The 21,671-nt window shown below is 52.2% G+C and overlaps 5 protein-coding genes across 5 annotated transcripts; 4 read left to right on the top strand and 1 right to left on the bottom strand.

The window, feature by feature from the left end:
• Nucleotides 1-1,148: 1,148 nt before the first annotated feature.
• Nucleotides 1,149-5,753, bottom strand: CTHT_0010510 (uncharacterized protein; the record flags this gene model as incomplete). Its single annotated transcript, XM_006691511.1, has 8 exons — nt 1,149-1,268; nt 1,331-1,642; nt 1,700-1,933; nt 1,990-2,038; nt 2,113-2,574; nt 3,648-4,530; nt 4,580-5,044; nt 5,222-5,753. The coding sequence occupies 8 exons, from the start codon at nt 5,751-5,753 to the stop codon at nt 1,149-1,151; spliced, it is 3,057 nt and encodes a 1,018-aa protein (XP_006691574.1).
• A 4,764-nt stretch (nt 5,754-10,517) lies between these two features.
• Nucleotides 10,518-11,375, top strand: CTHT_0010500 (formyltetrahydrofolate deformylase-like protein; the record flags this gene model as incomplete). The annotated part of the gene is made up of 1 exon (XM_006691510.1): nt 10,518-11,375. One exon carries the CDS (start codon nt 10,518-10,520, stop codon nt 11,373-11,375), a length of 858 nt encoding a protein of 285 aa, XP_006691573.1.
• Nucleotides 11,376-12,363: 988 nt separating this feature from the next.
• Nucleotides 12,364-14,469, top strand: CTHT_0010490 (tetracycline:hydrogen antiporter-like protein; the record flags this gene model as incomplete). The annotated part of the gene is made up of 2 exons (XM_006691509.1): nt 12,364-14,097; nt 14,149-14,469. The coding sequence occupies 2 exons, from the start codon at nt 12,364-12,366 to the stop codon at nt 14,467-14,469; spliced, it is 2,055 nt and encodes a 684-aa protein (XP_006691572.1).
• A 2,902-nt stretch (nt 14,470-17,371) lies between these two features.
• On the top strand, nt 17,372-19,144 carry CTHT_0010480 (putative actin binding protein; the record flags this gene model as incomplete). The annotated part of the gene is made up of 4 exons (XM_006691508.1): nt 17,372-17,804; nt 17,997-18,253; nt 18,685-18,900; nt 19,040-19,144. 4 exons carry the CDS (start codon nt 17,372-17,374, stop codon nt 19,142-19,144), a joined length of 1,011 nt encoding a protein of 336 aa, XP_006691571.1.
• A 1,176-nt stretch (nt 19,145-20,320) lies between these two features.
• CTHT_0010470 (uncharacterized protein) lies at nt 20,321-21,396 on the top strand (the record flags this gene model as incomplete). The annotated part of the gene is made up of 4 exons (XM_006691507.1): nt 20,321-20,641; nt 20,710-21,010; nt 21,071-21,257; nt 21,312-21,396. 4 exons carry the CDS (start codon nt 20,321-20,323, stop codon nt 21,394-21,396), a joined length of 894 nt encoding a protein of 297 aa, XP_006691570.1.
• Between the last annotated feature and the right edge of the window lie 275 nt (nt 21,397-21,671).

The raw sequence follows: 21,671 nt of genomic DNA, 5'->3' as shown, positions 1-21,671 counted from the left end.
CTGACACGGCAAAAAGGAAGGACACTCAAGCTGCAATTGAAGCGAGAAAAAAGCAACGCAAAAAGGAGTGCAACGGGAGCAGCTTGTGCTAGAGTCGGTAGCGGTGCGAGCAGCACGCAGAGGGCGTCGTTGTCGGACGAAGAGAGCGACGGACGGATACAAAGGAACGGAATCGAGGCCGAGCACGGCAACGAAGCTCGATCTCGAGATCTCGAGCGGAGGAGGAGGCAGCGAGGCAACGGAGGACAACACAGCAGAGCAGAGAAAAGGAGCGGCACGACAAAACGGCGGGCGGGTGCTGGAGCGTACTTGATGAAGGGGGAATGGTCGAAAGGGGTAGCCAAGAACCAACCAACCTGGAAAGGCACCAAGAGCACCCACTTTACTACGCCAGTGGGAACCACCAGTGACCAGTGCGAAGAAGGACCGCTGCCGGCCCCTCTTGCTGTTAAGGAACCCGCTTGAGACCCTTTTCGCTAGGCCAAGAGCGGCATGGCACAACGGGAGCACGGGCCAGCTGCAGGGACAGACGGGGAAGAGGATGCACAAGAACCACAATAGCGGGCAATCTTGGCTCTGTTCCTGGGCCGCGGAACTTCCCTGAGGCACTCGCCAAATTTGGTTTAATGCGGAATGGAAAGCATTTTAGACACGGAGCCGTTGCTGCAATCCTCGTTCTACGGGCCTTGGCTACATATTGCCCACGGTTCGTCATACACATCACATCACATCGGCACAGCTCGCAGGAAGATCTAGAGTCGAAAACCCGAATATCTACCTCGATTTCGATGAACAATTCCCGGATTCCTAACACAATATCCCCAACAGAGATCCATGGTGAAGCAGATATGCGGGCTGCCGACCCCCTGCCCCACAGAAGTTAACGTTATGCAGGCTTTGCATCCACCGTTCACTGGCACGGGACAAGCGGTGCCTGCCCACTCACGTCGTTGCGAAGCCACTGAAACCCTTCAAACGCCGACTCGAAACTTGCATATCCTTGGCAAGCCTTGGCTTCTTGGCCGTTGGGCCGGGAAAGCCCTCGGATGCGTCAACTTTGTTTTGGGACTGATGCGAAATACAAGCTTGTGATGTCACCGAACTCATTGCAACGCAGCTGCCCGTCCATGTCGCTCAATCTCGATCTCTTACTGATTCTGCCGCCATGAAACAGAAACCCACATGTCATTGTGGAAGTGAAAGCCATAGCTTTCCGAGTGCCACGGCCGCAACGGGTTGGCGAGCTGGAAGTCGAAGTGGCGAAAGAGCTGTCAAGCAGCGTCAGCCCTTGTCCAGTTAAAGGTCCAGGGTAAGAGAAACGTGCCTCAACGAAGAACTTGTTCAACTCCATGTATGCAATCAACTTGCCGGAACACAACCACCGACCAGCGCCAAACAGCTCTGCCGCACGCCGCATCTCGGCCCTCTGAGCAGCATCTGCTTCGAGCCAGCGTTCGGGCCGGAAGATGTCTTCGTCGCCGCCAAATACGCGCTTCGTGCGCCCGACCAGCCACATATTGGCCGAGACCAGAGTCCCTCCTGGCACACGTTTGCCGTTGATCACGTCTCCCTCCGGCGGGGCCTTCTTTAAGGGGATGCCCACGAAGGGAGAGTGGAGACGAAGAGCTTCGAGGATGACGGCCTGTTCATGTCAACTCAGCGGGGACGATGAGAAGTCGTGGCCAGTCCACGAACATACCTGGAGGTATGGAAGCTGCTGCTCCTCGGAGTAGGTGACGGGATTGGAGATCTTGCCTGTTCGGATGCCCTCGTCTATCTCAGCCTGCAGTGCCTGGTAGGCGTGTGGTGTGGCCAAGAGATAGAGCATGATGCTCCGGATAGCTGTCGACGTGTTATCCGTGCCACCAGTGATCTGGATCATGGCTTCAATCTCGCACTGACGCTGGCTCAAACCGTGACGGATAAACGAACTCTGCGAGAAACGACGTTAGTTGCCTTCCCAACAGTGTTGCAGGCACATGCACGCACTAGCATGTCTTTGTGGTCTTCCATCTCTACCTTCTCTGCGAACCTCTTCCTGACAGCCTCGTGCGCTCATCTACTTTTCGTTAGTGGACTCAAAAATGCGACACAAGAGACAGCAAAACGTACCGTCTAATAGCACCAATCCCTTTCTTGTCCCAGGGCTTAGGCGACAACCACCAAACCACAAGCTTCGATGAAAAGATCCAACGCAGATATGGCACGACCATGATGACCGCGAGTACAGGGGACAGCTTCTCCATACCCTCGATGTACCCATACACGTCCTTTTCCTCCTTGATGTGTCCAAGGTCCTTGCCAAACGAGATCTTGGCAGTGGAGTCGAGAGTGAAGTAAGTCGCCAAGGATGCAAACTCAAGAAGCGGCTTCTTCCCTCTGTCTTCGCGACCAATAACAGCGTACTTGGTCCTAAGTTTGTCAACAACCATGGCGAGCACCGAGTCGATGTCATTCTCCAGTCCCGGGACCTCTCTGCCCGCATATCCCGGGGTTTGTGCCTTGAGCTTGTCGTGGACTGCAGTGTCGAGGACATTAACCATGGCAACTTGTGCTGGATCCGGGCTTGCGAGCCTGTACCATGAGGACCGTGTTCATTTCGAGCGCGCCCCGGAGATCTGGTCAACAACCTTTGGATCGGAGGTGATGAGTTCATTGGGCCCGACGCGCACCGTTTCTCCGTACTTATTGTGGGCGGCTGAGAGCCGATAGTGAACTTCCCCGCTCCAAAAGGCTCTCATCAGCCAAAGGTATGTGAACGAGGCAAGACCAGGACCGTTAAAGTGGCGCAGTCGCCGCTAAGCAACGACGGCAGAAAGGGCATAGAGGGTGATAGCACCCGCAACGATGACCAGTAGCCACGACTCGGTGCCCAACTCCAGACTCTGTGGAATAACAGACATTGTACCGGTCTCTCCTTGTACTGCTAGGATTGAGGTACGGGCTGTTGATCTGCCATGAAGATCTAACCTGAGTTAAGATCGGTCGGCATATTAATGTAATGTCTTCATCGTGGCCCTGTTCACAAACTGGGGATCCTTCAACGCAGAACTTTGAACAAGTTACTCAGTTGCATGCCCAAGTTGCAGTCTGACATTTCTCCGCGCTGATACTACGTCGCCGCTGCCATGTAAGCCTTCATTCACAGGTTGACACGGCTGTGAGCGGCCCAGATTGGCTCCCAATGAGCGTCAGCATTTTTCTATGCACTGCGCTGATTCATGGCACACACTTCCCTTGCGTACTACGACTGCGTGCGACCAAGGTCGGTGCTTTTTGTCTTGTGAAAGAATTGCCAACTGGCTGATGATGGAACGGTACACGGCTGAATTTGAGTCTGTAAGTAGGATGCGAAGCGACATCTAGGCGTAAGAAATCATCAGCCTTGACAGCCCGAATGACATCTGGCGCAAGGTCAACCCATTCTCAGGCTTTGCTGTAGCACAAACTACTCGTACAATGTTGCAAGTCGTGTCCAAGCATATTAATGTTACAGCTGACACAGGTTGTCCGACTACCATCTCAACGTCGACTTGATAGGACTCGACATCTTAGTCGAGTCCGTGTTCGACCTGGGCAGCATACTTCTTCGGGTCCTCTGTTCCCTAGTCATCCCGGTTGCTTCCCGGAAAGTAAACACTCCTGACCTTGCTTTCCCTCCCTGCCCAGCAACCGGCATGACACGTATCCTCCTCCTCTTCAGCTCCCTCGCCACATTAAACGACGTCGGCGCAGCCAACTTCACAGCCTTCGCACTCTTTAACTCTCTCAACCCATCTAACCCATCCTCAAACCCCCCAAGCCGACCGTCATCCCCCCTGCCCTGAAACCTCGCAGCCAAATCCACCTCCACAAACCCCGTCGAAGCTGGAATCCCATCCTCCCTTAATGCCATTCCCACAATCATCGCCCCAATGACAACCAAAACGCCCGCCACACTCGCAATATATACCCACACGACCCATCTAACACCCAAGAACCTCGTCGTCGACACGCCTCGCGAAGCAAATGTCTGCATATCACTTGGCAGGGAGAACCTTCCCTCCTTGCCTAGCACCCTTGCAAGTTCGGGAGTGACGCTGTAGTTGGCGTATTGCAAGCATGTGACCATAAATTGGTGGGGGATGGCAAGGAAGTTGCGGAGGTGAGAGAGGGGCGTTTGCATGTCGTCTGGAAACATGTCGTCATACAGGCGGATTAGCCAGGTTATCCCGTAGGTGAGAGCGTTGACGATGTGTGCTTCGATCGGAGTAGCGGTGTTCGAAGTTGAGATATCGGCAGTGAAGGGCGGGGGAGGGATGAAGAGCTTTTGGAAGGCGGCGAGGTAGGTTGTGACATTGAGTGGTTCGGGATGGAGAGGGGATGTGGGCTCCACGTTGACGATTGTGAAGTCGTTGCCGTTGTAGGAGACTGTAGCGTAACGCTTGTAGCGCGTCATGAGGACTTGTTTGGTGAGGGGATTATAGAGCCAGGTTGTGTTGGTTGTGCAAGCTTTGGCTGTGTAGATGGACGTTGGGCAGGCGGCCCAACCTGGGATTGTCAGTCAATGATGGCTTGAAGGACCGAGTTTAAAACATACCAACTGCTAGGGAACCGTTGATAGCTTTTATGCAAATTTGAAGTATGTCGTCAAGCTGCTGTCCATACAAGGCACACTCTGTGACAAAGTCAAACTTGAACTCCGGACCCAACGTCTGGTAGGTCAGAAGAACTCCAGGGGCGTTATGGATCTGGATGGTTTCTGCATTTCTCAACGCGCCGCCCTCCAGCAAGGTCCGGTTCAGATAAGGGCCCGCTATCCTTGCCGTCTCGATACCACCAGGCAGGAAAACCGATGTACAGTTCTCCTTGCAACTGTCAATTGGCATGGGCACTGCATATTTAGGCACATCCAGCAGTGTCGGGATCCAGGACATGAAGAAGAGACCGATATAGGAACCAGGGACGATGGCTAGCAAGGTTTCGTCTACGGGAATTCCTGAGCCTGCGAAGACTGGCGTTCGAGAGGCTGTTTCAGAGAAGAAGTAGACAAATTCTGCTTTGTCTGGGCTAGATCAGTATCAGTCTTTGCAGATGATCAATACCCTGGGGTTTAACGTACACTTCAGCAGAGACCCAAAGTACAGCCCCAAAAGGGGCATCAAGAGCCTGAACAGTCAACTTGGGCCTCTGATACGTGTGTATCAGTCCTCCCCTTACCTGACAGACCCCACGAACGAACTCGACATCTTTGTCACAGTCAAAAACAACACCGAAATCCATTGCGTCGAGCTACTCAGCTGGAGAAAGGTCGTCGCAGACACCCCAATTTTTCTCGCAGCCAGCTGCCACCGTAGCATATCAAATGACCCCGTCACCAGCATGTCAATCATGTTCGCCAGCACCTGGGACAACACCGATACCACCAAGTTAGTTGTTGACGCCAAAGGGAGCTGGTCTCCGATCTTGGGGTCATGGCTCAACATGGATTTATAAACAAAGAAGGAGTAGAGCAGGGAGAAGACGACTGCGAAGGCCCAGAGGGCGAGAAGAGGAAAGACTTCTCTTGTGTTGGTCCTCTGTTCTTCATGGTCGGCATCGGTTTCTGGGAGCTGCGGCTGTTGTGGCTGTCCCTCCTGGATGACAGTCACCCCTGGGTTAGAAGCTTCATCTGGTGAGTGAGGGTAGCCCCAGCATTGTTTGGAGAACTCTGTTGTGCTGTAGGCCGGCTTGATGCGCATTGCCTCCTTAAACTCTGCTCGCTTCTCGTCCATTTTGCTGGCTGGTGTTCACATCGGAGCGGCTGGACGGTGTGGGAGTTAGGAACAAAGCAGAGACGGCCGTTCTCCCTGATGACAAGACCTGTCACTCCCATCCCCTCAATTCTAGTCAAGTCTTGGCCTATATTTCTTCCATTCTCTCCAATTTCACATCGCCCTAGTATACAGGGCTGTTCCTTAACCTTGCACAGTTGCAGCAAGGATCCACGACGAACCCCTTGACCGAAACATCGAAGCTCAAATTAGGACTGTTAACCCGTCCCGGGTAATAAATGGTGCTACATTGCGGGTCATATCCCACATAATCGCAGGACGAATCCCAACGCTGATCCAAACTTCCGCAATTCTCTGCCGATGGGATGAGATTTATTTTTCTTTTGACCGCTTATGGCAGAGAAGAGGGCTGCAGGCCAGTGTGCCATTTATTGCCTACCGTGTCGAGGTGCGTCGATATTTCAATCCTCCGATTACAGTCGCGCTTTTCATCTATATTGACCTGGCAAATTACATCAAGATTTGGCAAGTTAACATATACAGAACTTGGATGCTCTCTGTAGGCATCATCGGTGAATCACGGGGCGACGGGGCAACGCAAACTTCTCCAGATTACCCCACAGTTCTGTATGTGTTCTCCAGGCGGAGGTACGAGCAATAAGAGTAGGCACGAGCATAACAGAGCAGTTGGGAGGAACTAAACATAGCTTGGGTTCTTCGAAAGAGAACTGCCTCCATTCCAACAACATATAGATGGTATTCGGTCGAAAGGGAATTAACTTGAGAACAATTGTGCTGTGTCAGTTGATGTTTGCAACCTGGCAACCATGTATTGCTCTCAATAAAGCTTTAGACCCATTCATGGAGAAGGTCTTGCACACAACACACTGCCAGTCTAAGCCAAAAAAAAGTGAGAGTTTAACGTCATCTCTTGAAAGAGAAGCAACAAGTAAGCAAGTAAGAACCTTATATTTGTATGCTCATGCTTTCCTGCAAAGAGGCCTGACAAACTCCTATTTCAAGACTTGTGATGACTAGGGAATACAAGCTACTAAACACACAAGAGCATCTGTTAAAAGGAACATGCCTAAGGTTTGCTTTCAGTTGGACAAATTTCTGCTCAACTGTTTCAAATGCCAACATAATGCCAAAAGTGTCTCAGTATTTAGTGCTCTGCGGACAAAAATGGTTCAGAATACTTGGCAGGCTATGGGAGCATATATCGAGTCAGACAATCGTGTTTTTGATTTTGAGCTTCCATAACAGTCCTTAGTTGATATTCAAAGCGCTTTTAAGAACGGATAGAGAAAAAATTGCCCTATATATTCCTTTTTTAGATGGGCTCATATTTGGAGTTCACCTGTTCAAACTGTAACTGAAATGTTTCACTAGATTTAACAAGGTTTTCAGTATCATTAGGGGGTCTAGAAATAAAGAAGATAAAAGATGCAGTTAAGATGGAGCGATAATCTGATGACTTTAAACTTCAGATTTCTCCCCATATGTATAAAGGACTGCCATCTATGTGTTTTACGGCATGTTTCCATGCAACCTCCTTATGTGGGGTTGAGTCTTTCCCAAAGAGCACAGTGAAGCACCACCGTATACCCAACGTATCAAAAAGGTCTCAGTCTAGCATCACATAAAAGAAAATATCTGTCGTTTCGTACCCAGTCGTGTCATCTGTTTGGAATCTCCGTTGTCTGTAAATGTTATTATCGAGCACTTGTCTGCGCTGAGCTGACTTGCCCCCTTTCGCTTAACGTATTCGATGGCTCACCACGGTGATGCTCTGGCTGGCACTGATATTGTGTGAGCAGAACTAGACTTAGATCACGACACCATGCCTTTGACGCTTTTGGAACTAGTTCCACAGAGTGTTTGAAATCTGTAGTGACTTACAGAAACCTTCTTGCGGCGACACTCGGCACAAGCCCCAATTTTTCTCATGTATGCTGTTCGTTTCCTTTGTTCCTCAGTCAGAGGCCCTCTCCTCCGCGGTCCTGAACCAGCAGCACTGATGGAAAAGGAAAGTGTTGTCCCAACGTTGGCTTCCGAGCCCCTTGGAACACGACTCTGAGACGCCACCTGAGATGCCCCCAGCCCTGATGGCGTCCATGAAGTGGATGTCAAGCCCGGAGAAGGCGATGACCAGCTGCTCTGCTGTATCGTAGTCGCTCGGAATGTAGAAGTTGTGTAATACGGTGACCCCCGTTTGGATGTCTGCGAGATTGGCTGTGGATCCTGTTCCACTTGATATGGATCAGCATATCTGTCGATATTGCTGGGACGATCTGAATCTGGAGCTGGATTGAGGAGCTGCGAGATGGCTAATCTTCCAGACATGTTGACCGGCGCGATATCACTGTCAGCAACAGGTGGCGAGCTTTGATGAACGGAGGGAGTCTCTCTTGGTCTAAGACCAAGTATGGCTGATGATTCACTTTTGGGAAGTATGTAGCTGCTTAGGCTTCTGTAAGCCTTGTCATGCAATCATGACATTGCTGGATGGCTCTTGAAAATCGAGGCTCTGCAGATGCAGAAGCATTCAGCAATGGAGCATCGGATTGTACCCTCCTCAAGGAGCTGAGGTGCGCGTCAGAAGATTCCATGTCCGCAGCCATGGCTGCATACGGGTTTTCACCGAGAGAAGCAGGGTATCTGTAGTGGCCTGTCACCTTGTGGGAATACCAGCCAATCCCACTACAGTTCGGTGGCATGCCTTGCTAGCAGGCTTGCCCCCCTGGACGGCGCTATTGGAGGGCTCATCATCCCGCCGTTAAGGCGCAGCCAAGGGCAATAAAAATGCTCGAAGCGGGAAAGCCGGGGCGTCCGGATAGCGAGAAGCCCCCTTACGAGCAAAACCCATGCGGGGTAGGCAGCGCAGTTGAAGGCAGTGCAGCATCCTTTTCACTCCCAGGGGTCACCAGACTGTCGGTGCAACACTGTTTTACTCACCAATGACGTGATGTTTCATTGTCGCAGTGGCTTACGGGAGGCAGGGCAAATGCTGAGCTTCAGCCTTTCATGGTAACTCCCGGAGCAAGGCTTCGAGAAGCCACGTTTTAAAGTTTACCACCCCTTTCGTACAACGAAGAACCAAGAACTCAATACAGCTACAATCTGTCCCAGGATGTATCCACGGGCCATCCCTTTTCGCGACTTATCTTTCCTCTCGTCTGAGCTGTTTCCTAGGTCTTGCCTGTTAATTGCGCAGTGTGTTCATTCTATTAACTGCCGGGAATGTAACCTTGCTCGACTGCCAGTGTGAATTTGTGGTTCGCGAGGGGACTCAACTCACCCCTGGTATCTTAAGACGCAAGCCAGTGTGGGCACATTCCATGAACTGAAAGCTTGCCATTGTGCCAAGTTTACCTAACACGGGCGCTTCGGATTACCATGTTAGGAATACTGGCATCGGGGGCGGAGTCATCTTGGCGAACACGGAGTAAAAGCCGCGTCTAATCAGAAGCCAAGCACCTGGCGGAAAATTCACTGATTCACAAGGCGAACTTCTAGAAATGCATCATGGAATAGTATTCCCGGCAGATTTAGGGCATATATTAGGCGCTGCTATATCACCACCACGGCTTTTTTTTTTCCCTTTGAGTACACCTCCAAGATATGGAGCGAAGTCCGGGTCATGTCCGTGACTGGATGCCAGATGACGGCCAAGCTGGTACGCCACCCCTGCAAAAATGGAATGCGAAATGCTTATCGTCCGTTGCGGTTGCACGGCCCGTTGCGTGGGGGTCACCGTTGGTGGCTCAAGGTTCTCAAAGGAGTCACTCCGCAGGCAGCATTGCCGCTACAAGACAGTGAAGAAATAAGAATTCGGCGGTCAGCATCTCGTTCGATTCCAGTCCGTTAGATGGGTAAATGGATAAATCGACCTCAGATATATGTGGACTGTTATGACGCTCTGACGATTTACCTCATGGACGCATCGCGTAATGTTGACCATTGGGTAATGACATTGATGTGCACTTCCTTGAACCTTGTAAATGTATATCCACTACTGGGCTTGAGAGTTAATAGTTAAGAGTCTGGTTATGTAAGTTGGTCGCTGTTCCCAAGATACAACTGATGACTATCGAGTGGTTTGAGTTCATCAAACTTGCCATCGGCAGTCCCAGAAATCCTCACATCAAACTCCTCAAAAAGTAAGATAGCCCCTATTCCTATACTCATCTGAGTCAGATGTGATAATATTGGTTATGATCCTGACATTGAACAGCTGCATCTCGGGATTGAGGGGTTGAAGATCAAGGTGCCCAACTCTATGACCTTCCAACGCTCTGTCTCGAGAACTGCCCGATATTGGCCGATAGCCCACATCTAAAGAGAAAGACACGATTTGCAGCTGGATCTCCGCATTGCAAAATGAAATGGTCTACAGTCTCCAACGAAGCTGTGTCGAGTTTGTTTGATGCTTTGCTTGCAGACAGAAGCCTCAGGCGGGGAGTCAAACCTCCCTCAACCCTAACCCTGAACGTCTGACTTTAGGCTAAGATAGGAGTCAGGTGCTAAACGCAAGATGGAAGTGGACAAGGTGGACACTCTCCGACTGAACGGAGCCTGAAGCATGAGTCAGAAGTCAGGATGGGGCACCCTGACAGCGGGCAAGCTCCCTTTACACTTTGACACATCACTGATCAACTCTTTTAACATTGAGGGAGACCTATCTCAACGATTCCCGCAGACAACATCACCATCTTACACGCACAGTCGTATCTGTTAGCCCGGCACACCAGCATTTCAACAATGGCTAACGACCGGGACCACATCCTGACGCTGTCGTGCCCCGACAAGCCGGGCATTGTGCACGCGGTCACGGGAGTGTTTGCCCGCGAGGGGCACAACATCCTGGACCTGCAGCAGTTCTCGGACCCGACAAGCCAACGCTTCTTTATGCGGGTGCACTTTGGGCCGACACCAGCGCCGTCGACGGAACATCTCAAGCCGGCCTTCGACGCGCTGGCGGCCGAGTACGCCATGACGTGGGACATCCGACCTGTGGCGCGCAAGACTCGGGTGCTCATCATGGTGTCCAAGATCGGCCATTGTCTCAACGACCTGTTGTTTCGCGCGAAGACGGGCCAGCTGCCCATAGAGATTGCGCTGATCGTGTCCAACCATCCCGACTTCGCGCCGCTGGCTGCTAGCTACGGCATCGAGTTCCATCACCTGCCTGTTACCAAGGAGACCAAGGCACAGCAGGAGTCGCAGGTGTTGGAGTTGATCAAGAAAAACGACGTTGAGCTCGTTGTGCTGGCACGCTACATGCAGGTGCTCAGCCCGATGCTCTGTGAGGCTATGTCTGGCCGCATCATCAATATTCACCACAGCTTCTTGCCCTCGTTCAAGGGCGCGAAGCCCTACCACCAGGCCTACGAGCGCGGCGTCAAGATCATTGGCGCCACGGCGCATTTTGTCACAGCCGATCTGGATGAGGGCCCGATAATCGAGCAGCGTGTTGCCCGCGTCGACCACAGCATGAGCCCCAAGGAGCTCGTCGACGAGGGTTCCAATATTGAGAGCCAAGTGCTTGCTGCTGCCGTTAAGTGGTATGCTGAAAGGCGTGTGTTCCTCAACGGCAACAAGACTGTCGTCTTTTCCTGAACACGCGATGGCGATTTTGGGGTTTTTCGAGGGAGTGGGCTTGTGTCGAGTGACATCTCGGCCGAAACTCGGAATGTCAGGGCTGAATCCGATTTTGACGGACACAACTTTGCAGGATTTAAAAGCGCAAGACTTTGAAGTTTGGAAGTGTACATAATCTAGGCAATTTTGGTAATTTGATATTTTTGATCTGGTTCAGACAGCATCAACGACTTTTGTCCTTCCCTCCCCTGTTTTCTAGAGGAACACTCTCTCACAAAATGGATGCGCGCACCTGTCAAGCTGCAGTGTCTATACGCCAACGGGCCAATGGAGAATGTGGACGCTCAACAAACCCTCTAACACTCGAGCGATCACATAATCGACAAGACTAGAAACAATGAGTCATCTCGATCAAAACAGTTGCGTGGTCGTCTTATCAGATAAGGAGTTGTCGAGGATTGACGTTGAGAATTCGGTGTTCGGCGATCGGCTGGCTGCCAAGTGGCGACCCACTCACTGCCCCGCTGACCCTTAAAAGCTGCGCTGCGGGTGACATCATCACACCCCTCCATGCCCTTTTGCCCCAGCCCACCGGGCCACTGGAGGGTTCGGCCCACTTTCTGAAAGGGACTTCCACCAGCGATCCGCGTCCACCTGCTCGAGTCAGAGTTCTGAGACCCTGAGGGTACACAAAGCGGCAGACAAGTGTAAGACAAAACCTCCACTCGGTGACAGCACAACTCTGTCTGCGTTACTTTCCCAGCCCGAAGCCCGAACTGGGTGTTGACGATGCGCCCTATTTGCCTGCATCTCACAAGTCCAGGTCCCGGGAGATTGGCGATCCCGGTTGCCATCGTTGACAATCGCCTTAAATAAACTGCAGCTTTTTTTTTCTTTGTACAACTCAGTCAATCACAGTTCCCCACGACAGCTAGGGCGCGTTTCAGGACACTACATACCTCCCTCAGACTCTCTAGGCTTCCAGCTGCGCCTTTCGAACGCGACAATGGTGCATGCAGCTCAGATTGCGGCGAGCGCAACCCCCACCACTCCCTCCCGTCTATCATCACGCCGACCACAAAACTCGGGATCCTTTCACTCCGGCCGACGCAGCTCGACGGGTTCATTCCACGCCGGAGAACCATTTCCGCAGCTACCATCATACAACGATAACCTTTCCGGCCCGAGCCAGCGACGCAAAACACCGAGTGCTATCGTTGGCCCAGATCTTCCTAGGCTTCGCACCGGACGATCAGGTCGCATTCGATACCATACTTTTCCGACACCGCCCCCTCTTGGTCTAGGCAGTCTGTCAGGAAAAGAACAACCATGGTACAAGCGTCTGTTATGGTGGTCAAAGGGGAAGGTTGGCCTCGAAGATGGCTTCACCTCTCCCGGTGAACACGATGATGGCACACGACGACTCCCTTCCGGACACCACATCGATATCTCTGAAAATCCTCTGCCCTGGACCCAGCTATGTCTGCTCGCCCTCCTCTCCCTCGCCGAACAGACCGCGCTCAACTCAATCGGTCCCTACCTCCCGACAATGGTCGCTTCGTTCCCCGAGATCCCTGACGGCCAGGAAGGCGTCTACGTGGGGCTTCTGGCATCAGCTTTTGCGATGGCCCAGCTCACGACAAACCTTTTATGGGGTTACCTCTCGGACCAGGTTGGGCGGAAGCCTACCATGCTCTTGGGGTCCTCCTTGCTGATGGTATGCTTCGTGTTCTTTGGCCTTTGTCGCACGTACACGCAGCTTCTGATTGTGCATGCCGGAATGGGGCTATTGAACGGGAATGCGGCTATTGTGCCGACTTGTTTAGGAGAAATAACCGACCGGACGAACCAGAGCAAGGCGTTTATTTGGTTGCCAGTTATCTACAGTTTAGGGAGCATCACTGGACCAGCTCTAGGTGGACTGCTCGTTGGAGTTGTGGCTGGTGAAGACTACCCCTTTTTGGCACCCAACATCTTTTCGGCCGCACTTCTGCTGGCTAGTGTGGTTGTGTTAGCTATTTGGTTTGAAGAGACTCTTAGCACCATCGAGCCCGTTGCATTCGACAATAAGTGGATCAACAAGGCCCGTGACTGGTCCCTGGCAGGCTGGCATCGGCTCAAACAACCATTTTCTCGCACGCCTTCAGATCCGTGGGAGAGTTACCCTATCAACGCTGCACCCAACAACAGTGACAGCGATTTCAGCTCTCAATCTGACAATGCGCCTGACGAAGACGATGAGCACCAGAGAGTGTTAGATCACAATGCCCCTGATGGCTCGGGCGAGGACGAAGAGGCAGAAGAGCCCAAGTCTGCCTTTAGAGAGCTCGCCAACCGTAACACCCTCTTTATTTTAGGAACTTACCTCGCCTTCCAGGTCTCCAACATCTCCTTCAACTCTCTTTACCCCATATTTGCCGCGGCTGCACCTCCCACTGGGCGCAATCTTGGGCCTGAGACAATCGGGCTGAGCTTGTCGTTTGCGGGGCTGGTGACGGTCTTGTTTCAGATGCTTGTCTTCCATAGACTGAAGGACCGGCTTGGGAACCTTGGGACATACCGGTACTCGTTATTGGGTATGGCGCTGGCTATGACACTGATGCCTTGGGTTGGACACCCAGATAGCAGTCCTCCTTTGGGCATTGGAAGTGGGAAGCTGTGGTTGTATGTCGAGCTGGGTGTGGCGTTGGTGTTGAAAAACATCTCTGCTGTGGGTGGGCTGAGTAGTGTGATGCTTCTGGTAAATACCCTGCCCTTTCAGTCTCCTGAGAGTTAGTGCTAACAACATCAGATCACCAACTCCGCATCCTCCCATGAAACCCTCGGCACCCTCAACGGCATCGCGCAGTCACTATCCGCAGCAGGCCGCAGTGTCGGGCCTTTCCTCTCCGGGGGCCTTTTTACCCTCTCCACACGCGTCAGACCCAAGGGCGAGGCACTTGCTTGGGGTCTGTTCGCCGGCTTCACGCTTTTTGGTTGGTTCGCCTCGCTGGCAATACGGGGCAATGGTCTGGAGAGTGCTGGGTGGGTAGATGAGAGTGAGGATACGGAGGAGGATGTTGATGAGGAGGCCAATGGAGAAGGACAAGAGCAGGCGCTCAGTAGTTTGTGACGGATGCGGCTGTTGCCTATATGATAGACAGAGGCGATGCTTTCGACTTTTGGTTTTTGGCGTTTCTTCCCGGGGAGTGTCTTTTCCTGGCTAGCCTGTGTTTGTATGAGAATTCATGAGTGATGGCCAAAACAAATATGTTGTTTCGATCAACGAGCCTTATGGAGTTAGGTTGCTTACATGCACATCATGCGATTTATTTGGCTGAGGTAGCTTGAGCTCGGCGGCCTCGACACCTGAGAAGTTGTGTGCGATCTTACGTGAACACATCAGCTGCCACCTAGAACAGCAACGGTAAGCTGTAAGCTGGCCAATGGTTCACCACAAACATGAAAGCCTTCTCACGGATAGGTCCATGCATTTTGCTCTGAGCAGTTAGTCTTGGGTTAATTCCTTGATCGACAGGGCCTCCAAAAAGCCTCGTTTCTAGTTGGTTGAGCATTGTCTAGAAGTATGCAACGTCCTTTACCCACACACTATGCATTTACATCCGAAAAGGGTTCGCCGACGGGTCCGAACAAGAGCTGAAAATGGTGTAGTGCCGTTTCATGACGTGAGAAAGGCGCAATATCCGGAAGGCTATGGGGTCCCAAGCCACGGTTGAAGGCACCACAATACAGCCCAATGGAATATCTCAACTAGAGGTGACATGATAGCCTTCATACAATGAAGGGGAAGTTGGGGAAACTGTTGACTCGTGGGCCGAAGGTCATAACAAGCATCTCATTGCCGAATTCGTCCCATCCTGTTGGCTCCCTCGGAGGATTAGGAGATTAGGTGCATGCTGTGCCTCAGACACGACCGTATTGCTACATCCCCGTTTAGCATCGAGAATGCGGAAGCTTGGAGTTGTATTAGTAGAGTCTCAGGCTGCATTTCATGTCATCTCACTCGGAAAAGCATCGCCTACACGCCCGTTAGATGTAATTCTCCAATGATTGGAAGAGAACAGTCCTTCCAGAAGTTCGATTCCTTACCTTTCATATTCCGTATGAGTCAAACGAGATCTGAACGCTCGTCGAGTGATAGTACCGTGCCTCTAAGCTGCGAAGGAGGGAAGATTAGCACAGCAAGAACCGGGAATTTACGGAGATTGTTGGTTGGTGGCGTTGAGATCTGCCTGGATCTGGTGTTCCCAGCCATGTGGAAGCGATGCTAAGCAGGGGGACGTCCCAAGTGTACGGATAATATGTACGAGGAAGGTAGAATGAATACCAGAATATCGTCGAGTTCAGGTGATGGCTTACGTCGTGCATATAATCGTAAGTATCTTCATCGCCTTGTCCCATTCTCTAGTATCTAACCACGAACGAGATCCCAAGGCCTCGAGCTAGCATTCCGAACAACGACACTACATTCTCTCATAAAACTGGATGTCCCCTACTCTAGTATACATCGCATCCGAATTCTCGAAGAATGAGTTCGTCACGGTCTAGTGCATCCTCCCGCAGTGGGAAAAGCAGCCGATCTAGCAAACCTAATCAGGTAGGCTCGCAATAAACTACCGTCTGGAGAACCAGACACCTCCTTGATGTTGAGTAGACGCTAACATATGGGGTAACCTAGTCTGCTCGACAGCTCATTGAAGCATTACAAACACATCGTGTGAATACTCTCACGGAACTTTGCCGGATCGAGAGAGTAGCAGCAACAAGTGACTGCGTGGAGGAGTTCCGAGCCCCAATGACTGCTGCCACGACATACGTATGTGAAACTGGACTGGCACTGCATAGAATTCTTCCCAATAGCAGATCGTAATCTCTGATAACTGGATTCATAGTATGTCACCAGCAATCAGATGCTCACCGAGCTTAGGGGTCTTACCCCAAGCTACCCCTTTTGCGGTGATATCTTGATACATGCTCAAAATCTCGTCCAGAATGATCCGGACTCCAACCGAAGCTGGAACTACGCCTGGCTATGTTTGAACAAGATAATTGATGAGTAGGATTTCAACCTTCCATCATCATTTATTTAACCATATCTGACATATTACCACAGAAACCTTATCCTGATCTACGCAAACGCTGAAGCTTCCAGGCCGGAGATGTGGGGGGGAACTGAGCCAAGTGAAGACCAGGTTGAGCAACTTGCGGCTTGCTTCAGGTACGAATGGGAGATGGCGGTGCAGACGATGCTTCAACACTGGCAGACACCACCTACGTGGTATTAAGTCAGGCATCAGATCATCAAATGCCCATTGAGGAGACAGTCTCTTCGTACATCTGACGACACTCAGTGCTGAGAGCGCGGTAGCAGATGGACTTGCTGGAATCTCCAGTCTTTCACATCATACTTCAGTTTTTTCAAGAACTCTAAAATAGTAGTATCAGGTACACGGAATGCAGGCATTCCGACTTTCTTTTCCCCTTATATTACACATAGATGATCGCAGGGTTAGGGGTACGCTTTATGATGTGCTCGCGTGACGAGATCGCTCGGTAATCGTTGCCAAGACCGGCAAGCCAATCGAATATAATCCCCACTTTTATTTCATCCCATCAGCTGCGAGCGCCAAGGACGGCTGCCCCACCCCACCTTCCAGGAGAAGGAATGTGGATCCGTGGCCTCGAGTCGTCGTCGACTGTGCTGTCCGCTGATTCTCATTTGACCGCCCAAAGCCTCTACAAGCCCGATCTGACCGACTGAGCCTGGCAAGGGCAAGCCCAACCTCCCCCCAACATATTTTCTTCGATTCCTGAAACCCGTCGTTTCATTAGGCCGCAAGGTCTTCCCGCCGATTCCATCAGAACCCTCATCCGAAGTCGCCTTCTGTCCTCGTCCCCGTTGACTGCCCGCTGCCCCTGAACAGGTGCGTCGACGCCCAACAGCTGCATCTGTCGCGGCACACAACCCAACCCTAACCTCGAAAAAACATACGCACATACATAACACAAACATCATGTCGGGCGCCGACGCTCCAGAGATTCTGGCCGCGTACGATGCGGTGCGTTCGGACAAGGACCCAACCAACTGGCTGCTCATCTCGTACGCGGGGCCGACGGGCAACCAACTGGTGCTGAGCAAGACAGGCACGGGCGGGTTGGCTGAGCTCAAGGAGGAGTTTGTCGATAACGACGTGCAGTACGGCTACTGCCGGGTCGAGTACGCCAACGACGCCGAGAGCAAGCGCATAAAGTTCGTCCTCATTGTGTGGATCGGCGAGAAGACCAAGGTCATGCGCAAGGCGCGCGTCAGCATCGAGGCCGGCAACGTCAAGAAGGTGCTGTCGCACTATAGCGTGCAGGTTGACGCTAGCGAGAAGAGGGACTTGGACGAGAACGACATTGTAGCCAGGTTACGCAAGGCGGGCGGTGCCGACTACAATGGCGGCCGTGGGTGAGGGGATCAGTATCCAGCCGCCTTCTGGGTTATGCTTGTCTCTTGTGATGGTCGTGGAGGGGTGATTGGATACGCAATATAATCGAGCATGTATGTGTATGGGTTGTTGATGGTCTCAGCGATGGTTTTGGTCTGGTACACAACATCTGGATCTACGTTGTTTCATGCCCCTTCGCCAATCTTAGGCTGCCTGGCCCGCACGGACGGATTCCACGTGGGAGACCGGCATTGCGGTTTCGATGCGCAATACAACACTGCTTTCACCGGTCAACGACAAGTCCTGGTTTTTGATGACCACTCCCATGAATGGATTCGTATCTGCAACGCTGTTGGAAAGAGGAAAGTAGGTGCTGACCGTTGGAAGAATGTTGCACGTCCATCACATCAAGACACGTTGGCCGCTCCAAAGACTCGAGGTCGCGATCTGGCGACCCAGAACCAGGTGGGTCCAGCCACAGCTGCCTGGCCACTGGCCGTCTCGTCAACAGGGTTGTTGGATTGACGGGAACGGAAAAAGTGGAACCGATATCCGAATCCTTGAGCTAGGACCCTTGTCCCTGCCACATGAATTGCTGCGTTCAGCCTGTTGCGATCTTGCGGACTGCCTGATCCCGTTGGATCTTGTTGCGCTCGGTCATCGGAGTCAAGTTTCTGCACATCTGCTTTCCCGAAAAAGTCTCCCGTCTATCCTCCTAGAAACTAGCGGCCCGATCGAGCCAACCACAAATCCAAGGTCCGCTTCTTTACAGGCTATCTATGGTTCGGGGTCGCTGACGGCCCAGCGCCTCGTCGCCGCCGGTCACCAAGTCGTGCTTCACGCTATACCCGTTGGCGATCTCATCAGCGTCGACGAGACAATGAACCTTACGGCAGAGGCAGACAAAGCTGGGCCCGTACAACGCGGTCATCCACGACGCCGGCATTTTCCGCGTCACCACCGGCGGCGTGGACACATCGGCGCTGTGTAAGTCGGGGCCCCCCACCACCATTACCGTCAACATGCTCGCGCTGTACCTGCTGATTTGTCTCATGATCCGACAGAAGCGACTGATCTGCATCTCCGACTTGCACAAGGGTGGCCGTCTCAACGTATGCGGGGAAAGAAGCGGGGGATGCTCAGTCTGCCGACTGAGTCTCCAGCAGTCTACCTCAGCGACAACAAACTTCACAATGTCATGTTTGCTCACCGGTTTGCTGCTGACGTCGGCTGCTACTCTGCTGATCCTAGCTGCGTCCCCACCAAGATGAGCGGATCGCTGGCCTCCGGTCGTTTGGAGGATGCTGTGTCGAGGCATTCACCATGCTTGCCCTCGGCTGGGGAGAATCGAACTGAACACCGGGAGGGTTCTTTATCAAGTCCAAGCAGGCGGCGTACAAACAGTGGCTGACGAAGTGAAGCTGCAAGACGCTCTGCTAGCTGAGCTGGCTGCCATGTCCGGTGTTGATGTCCCTGAGCAACGTTGAGTTATTCCGGGGGCAACGGATGCGGCATGCGACGTCGGAGTGTGTGTGTGCACTCGGTACTTCTCCCATTGGTACCTCCTTCAACGCCATAACTCAACTAGAAAGCCAGTCAGGTTCCACTGTATTACTCTTCGACATCGACCGTCGTTGCAGACCCCAGATGTTATGCGGCGTGGCTAATGGTACACTTATGCCGGCATGGTAATGGTTCATTGCATCATGCGCCCACCCGGTTGCGGCTAGAATTTGATCATCCTCATGCCCCCCATCTTTCCCAACCCACTCACACCGGCAGACTCCGCATCCGGGATTCCTCTTCAGCACTCACCTCATGTTTGACTTGATATTTCCAACACTCTCTTCCTTTGCCGCTCTTCGCTGCAGAGTTGCTGCCCAAAATCTCGCCCTCATGACCCAACAAGCTGAGGAGCGGATCCGGTATCTTTTCGTTCAGCTTACCTCAGCCCACATGTATTTTTCGTTGCTTCCGGCGTCTATTCCCACAGACCATGGGTTGACATGATACTAGAAAATCGCGTCCCGAAAAAAAAAAATACTGCAGACCCTTGTGTCTTTCTTTTCCGCCGTTGTCCCGATTTTCCATGCGGCTCGGTCCGACGACCTGGCGACCTGGCGAGAACCAGGACGGTGGCTCAGCCTAGTCCCAGCATGGGATAGTCCTACGCGCTGCGTCCGGGTTGAACAAGGTTCAATGCATGCAGCCCTCAGGAGATACTCCTGCACCATAACACCCCTTTAATGACATGCCCATTATCCAACCTTGTTTGCCAATGCAAATGCAGCATCTAGGGAGAAGAGATGCAGCTTATGGTTTTATGAGCTGCCGCTAGTAGGACTTATCGGAGCTCACCGCTAACTTGAGCTGTCCCGGTCATCGGGTTATGAGACTTTAGTCGGAATGATACAAGTATAAGACTTTAGAAGGCCTTTCAAGAGTCTTGAAAAGAGGTTCTGTCTTCAGCCGCATTCCATCGTCAACTCTTCGGCCAACAAGACGGGTCTCTTTGACTGCCAACCTGCCAATATGTCAACCTTCGCCTCAGAGGCTGGCCCCAGAGACCAAAGGATTGCGACAACGCGCCTCCCCATGCTTTCACTTCCCTCTACCGTGCGTAACAATGTTGTTGCTGGCCTAGGCGAGTTTGTCGGAACCTTTCTGTTCCTCTTTTTTTCATTTTCCGGCACCCAGATTGCCAACAGCGCCCCTGCGACGACTGATGAAATCAACGGAGTGGTACCCCCGAACGTCTCTGTCGTTTTTTTCATCGCTCTTGTTTTCGGCTTGAGTCTCATGGCCAACGTCTGGGCCTTCTATCGCGTCACCGGCGGTCTCTTCAACCCTGTGGTAGGTCTACTCCAATAAGTAATGGCATAGCGTGGTCAACACAACAGTGACTCACATTCATACCACAGGTCACCATGGCCTTGTTCCTCGTGGGTGGCCTTGGCGCCGTCCGTAGTATTGTCGTCATTATTGCTCAATTCCTAGGTGGCATCGCTGCTGCCGGCGTCGTGTCTGCCCTCTTTCCCGGCCCTATGAAGGTCAACACTACCCTTGGTGGCGGCGCCAACACTGCCCAGGGTCTTTTCATTGAGATGTTTTTGACTGCCGAGCTTGTGTTCGTGGTCATCATGCTTGCTTCTGAGAAGCACAAGTCGACCTTCCTGGCTCCTGTCGGCATCGGCATCACTTTCTTCCTGTGCGAGCTGATTGGTATGTTAAGACATACCTCCCCTTTGCTGATTCCATGCTCTTGTGCTAACCCACAGCAAGGTGTCTACTTCACCGGGGGCTCCCTCAACCCTGCTCGCTCCCTTGGTCCGGCTATTGTCAACACCAGCTTCCCTAAGTACTTCTGGATCTACTGGATCGGTCCTATCCTCGGCTCTCTCCTCGCTTGCGGCTTCTACGCCCTGCTCAAGTCCCTTCGCTGGAGGGAGTGCAACCCTGGCCAGGACTGGTAAGCAGCTTTGAGGTATTTGCGGCGTCATGAGCATAGGCTGATCGTCATCAGGAATGAAGTCGAGAAGCTCGAGGCCAAGAAGCAGCTTCATGACAAGACCTATTCCCAGTCCTCTGGCGACCATGCTGTTGCTTGAGCGATGATATTTTCATATTTGAGTTTTCACCAATCCTGAATCTTGTATTTTTACTATCCCCTTGCATAGCATGCTTGCATCTGGGCTCATGGTTTCACCGTCATGTGGGTTGTTGGTTTGGGCTTGGGATGCATGGGCTGTGGAGAGACGGATTGGTTCTAAAGCAAACTATGATCATGCTATGGGAGACGAGCAGGTTTTTGGTATCGGGGTTAATGCCTTCCGATGAGTATCAGATACCCGGAGTTTATGCTTAATGAACCTATTTGGGCATG

The sequence above is a fragment of the Thermochaetoides thermophila genome, assembly GCF_000221225.1.
Source record: "Thermochaetoides thermophila DSM 1495 unplaced genomic scaffold scf7180000011814, whole genome shotgun sequence".
NCBI lineage: Eukaryota > Fungi > Ascomycota > Sordariomycetes > Sordariales > Chaetomiaceae > Thermochaetoides > Thermochaetoides thermophila.
This window is presented reverse-complemented; position numbering and strand designations above follow the sequence as displayed.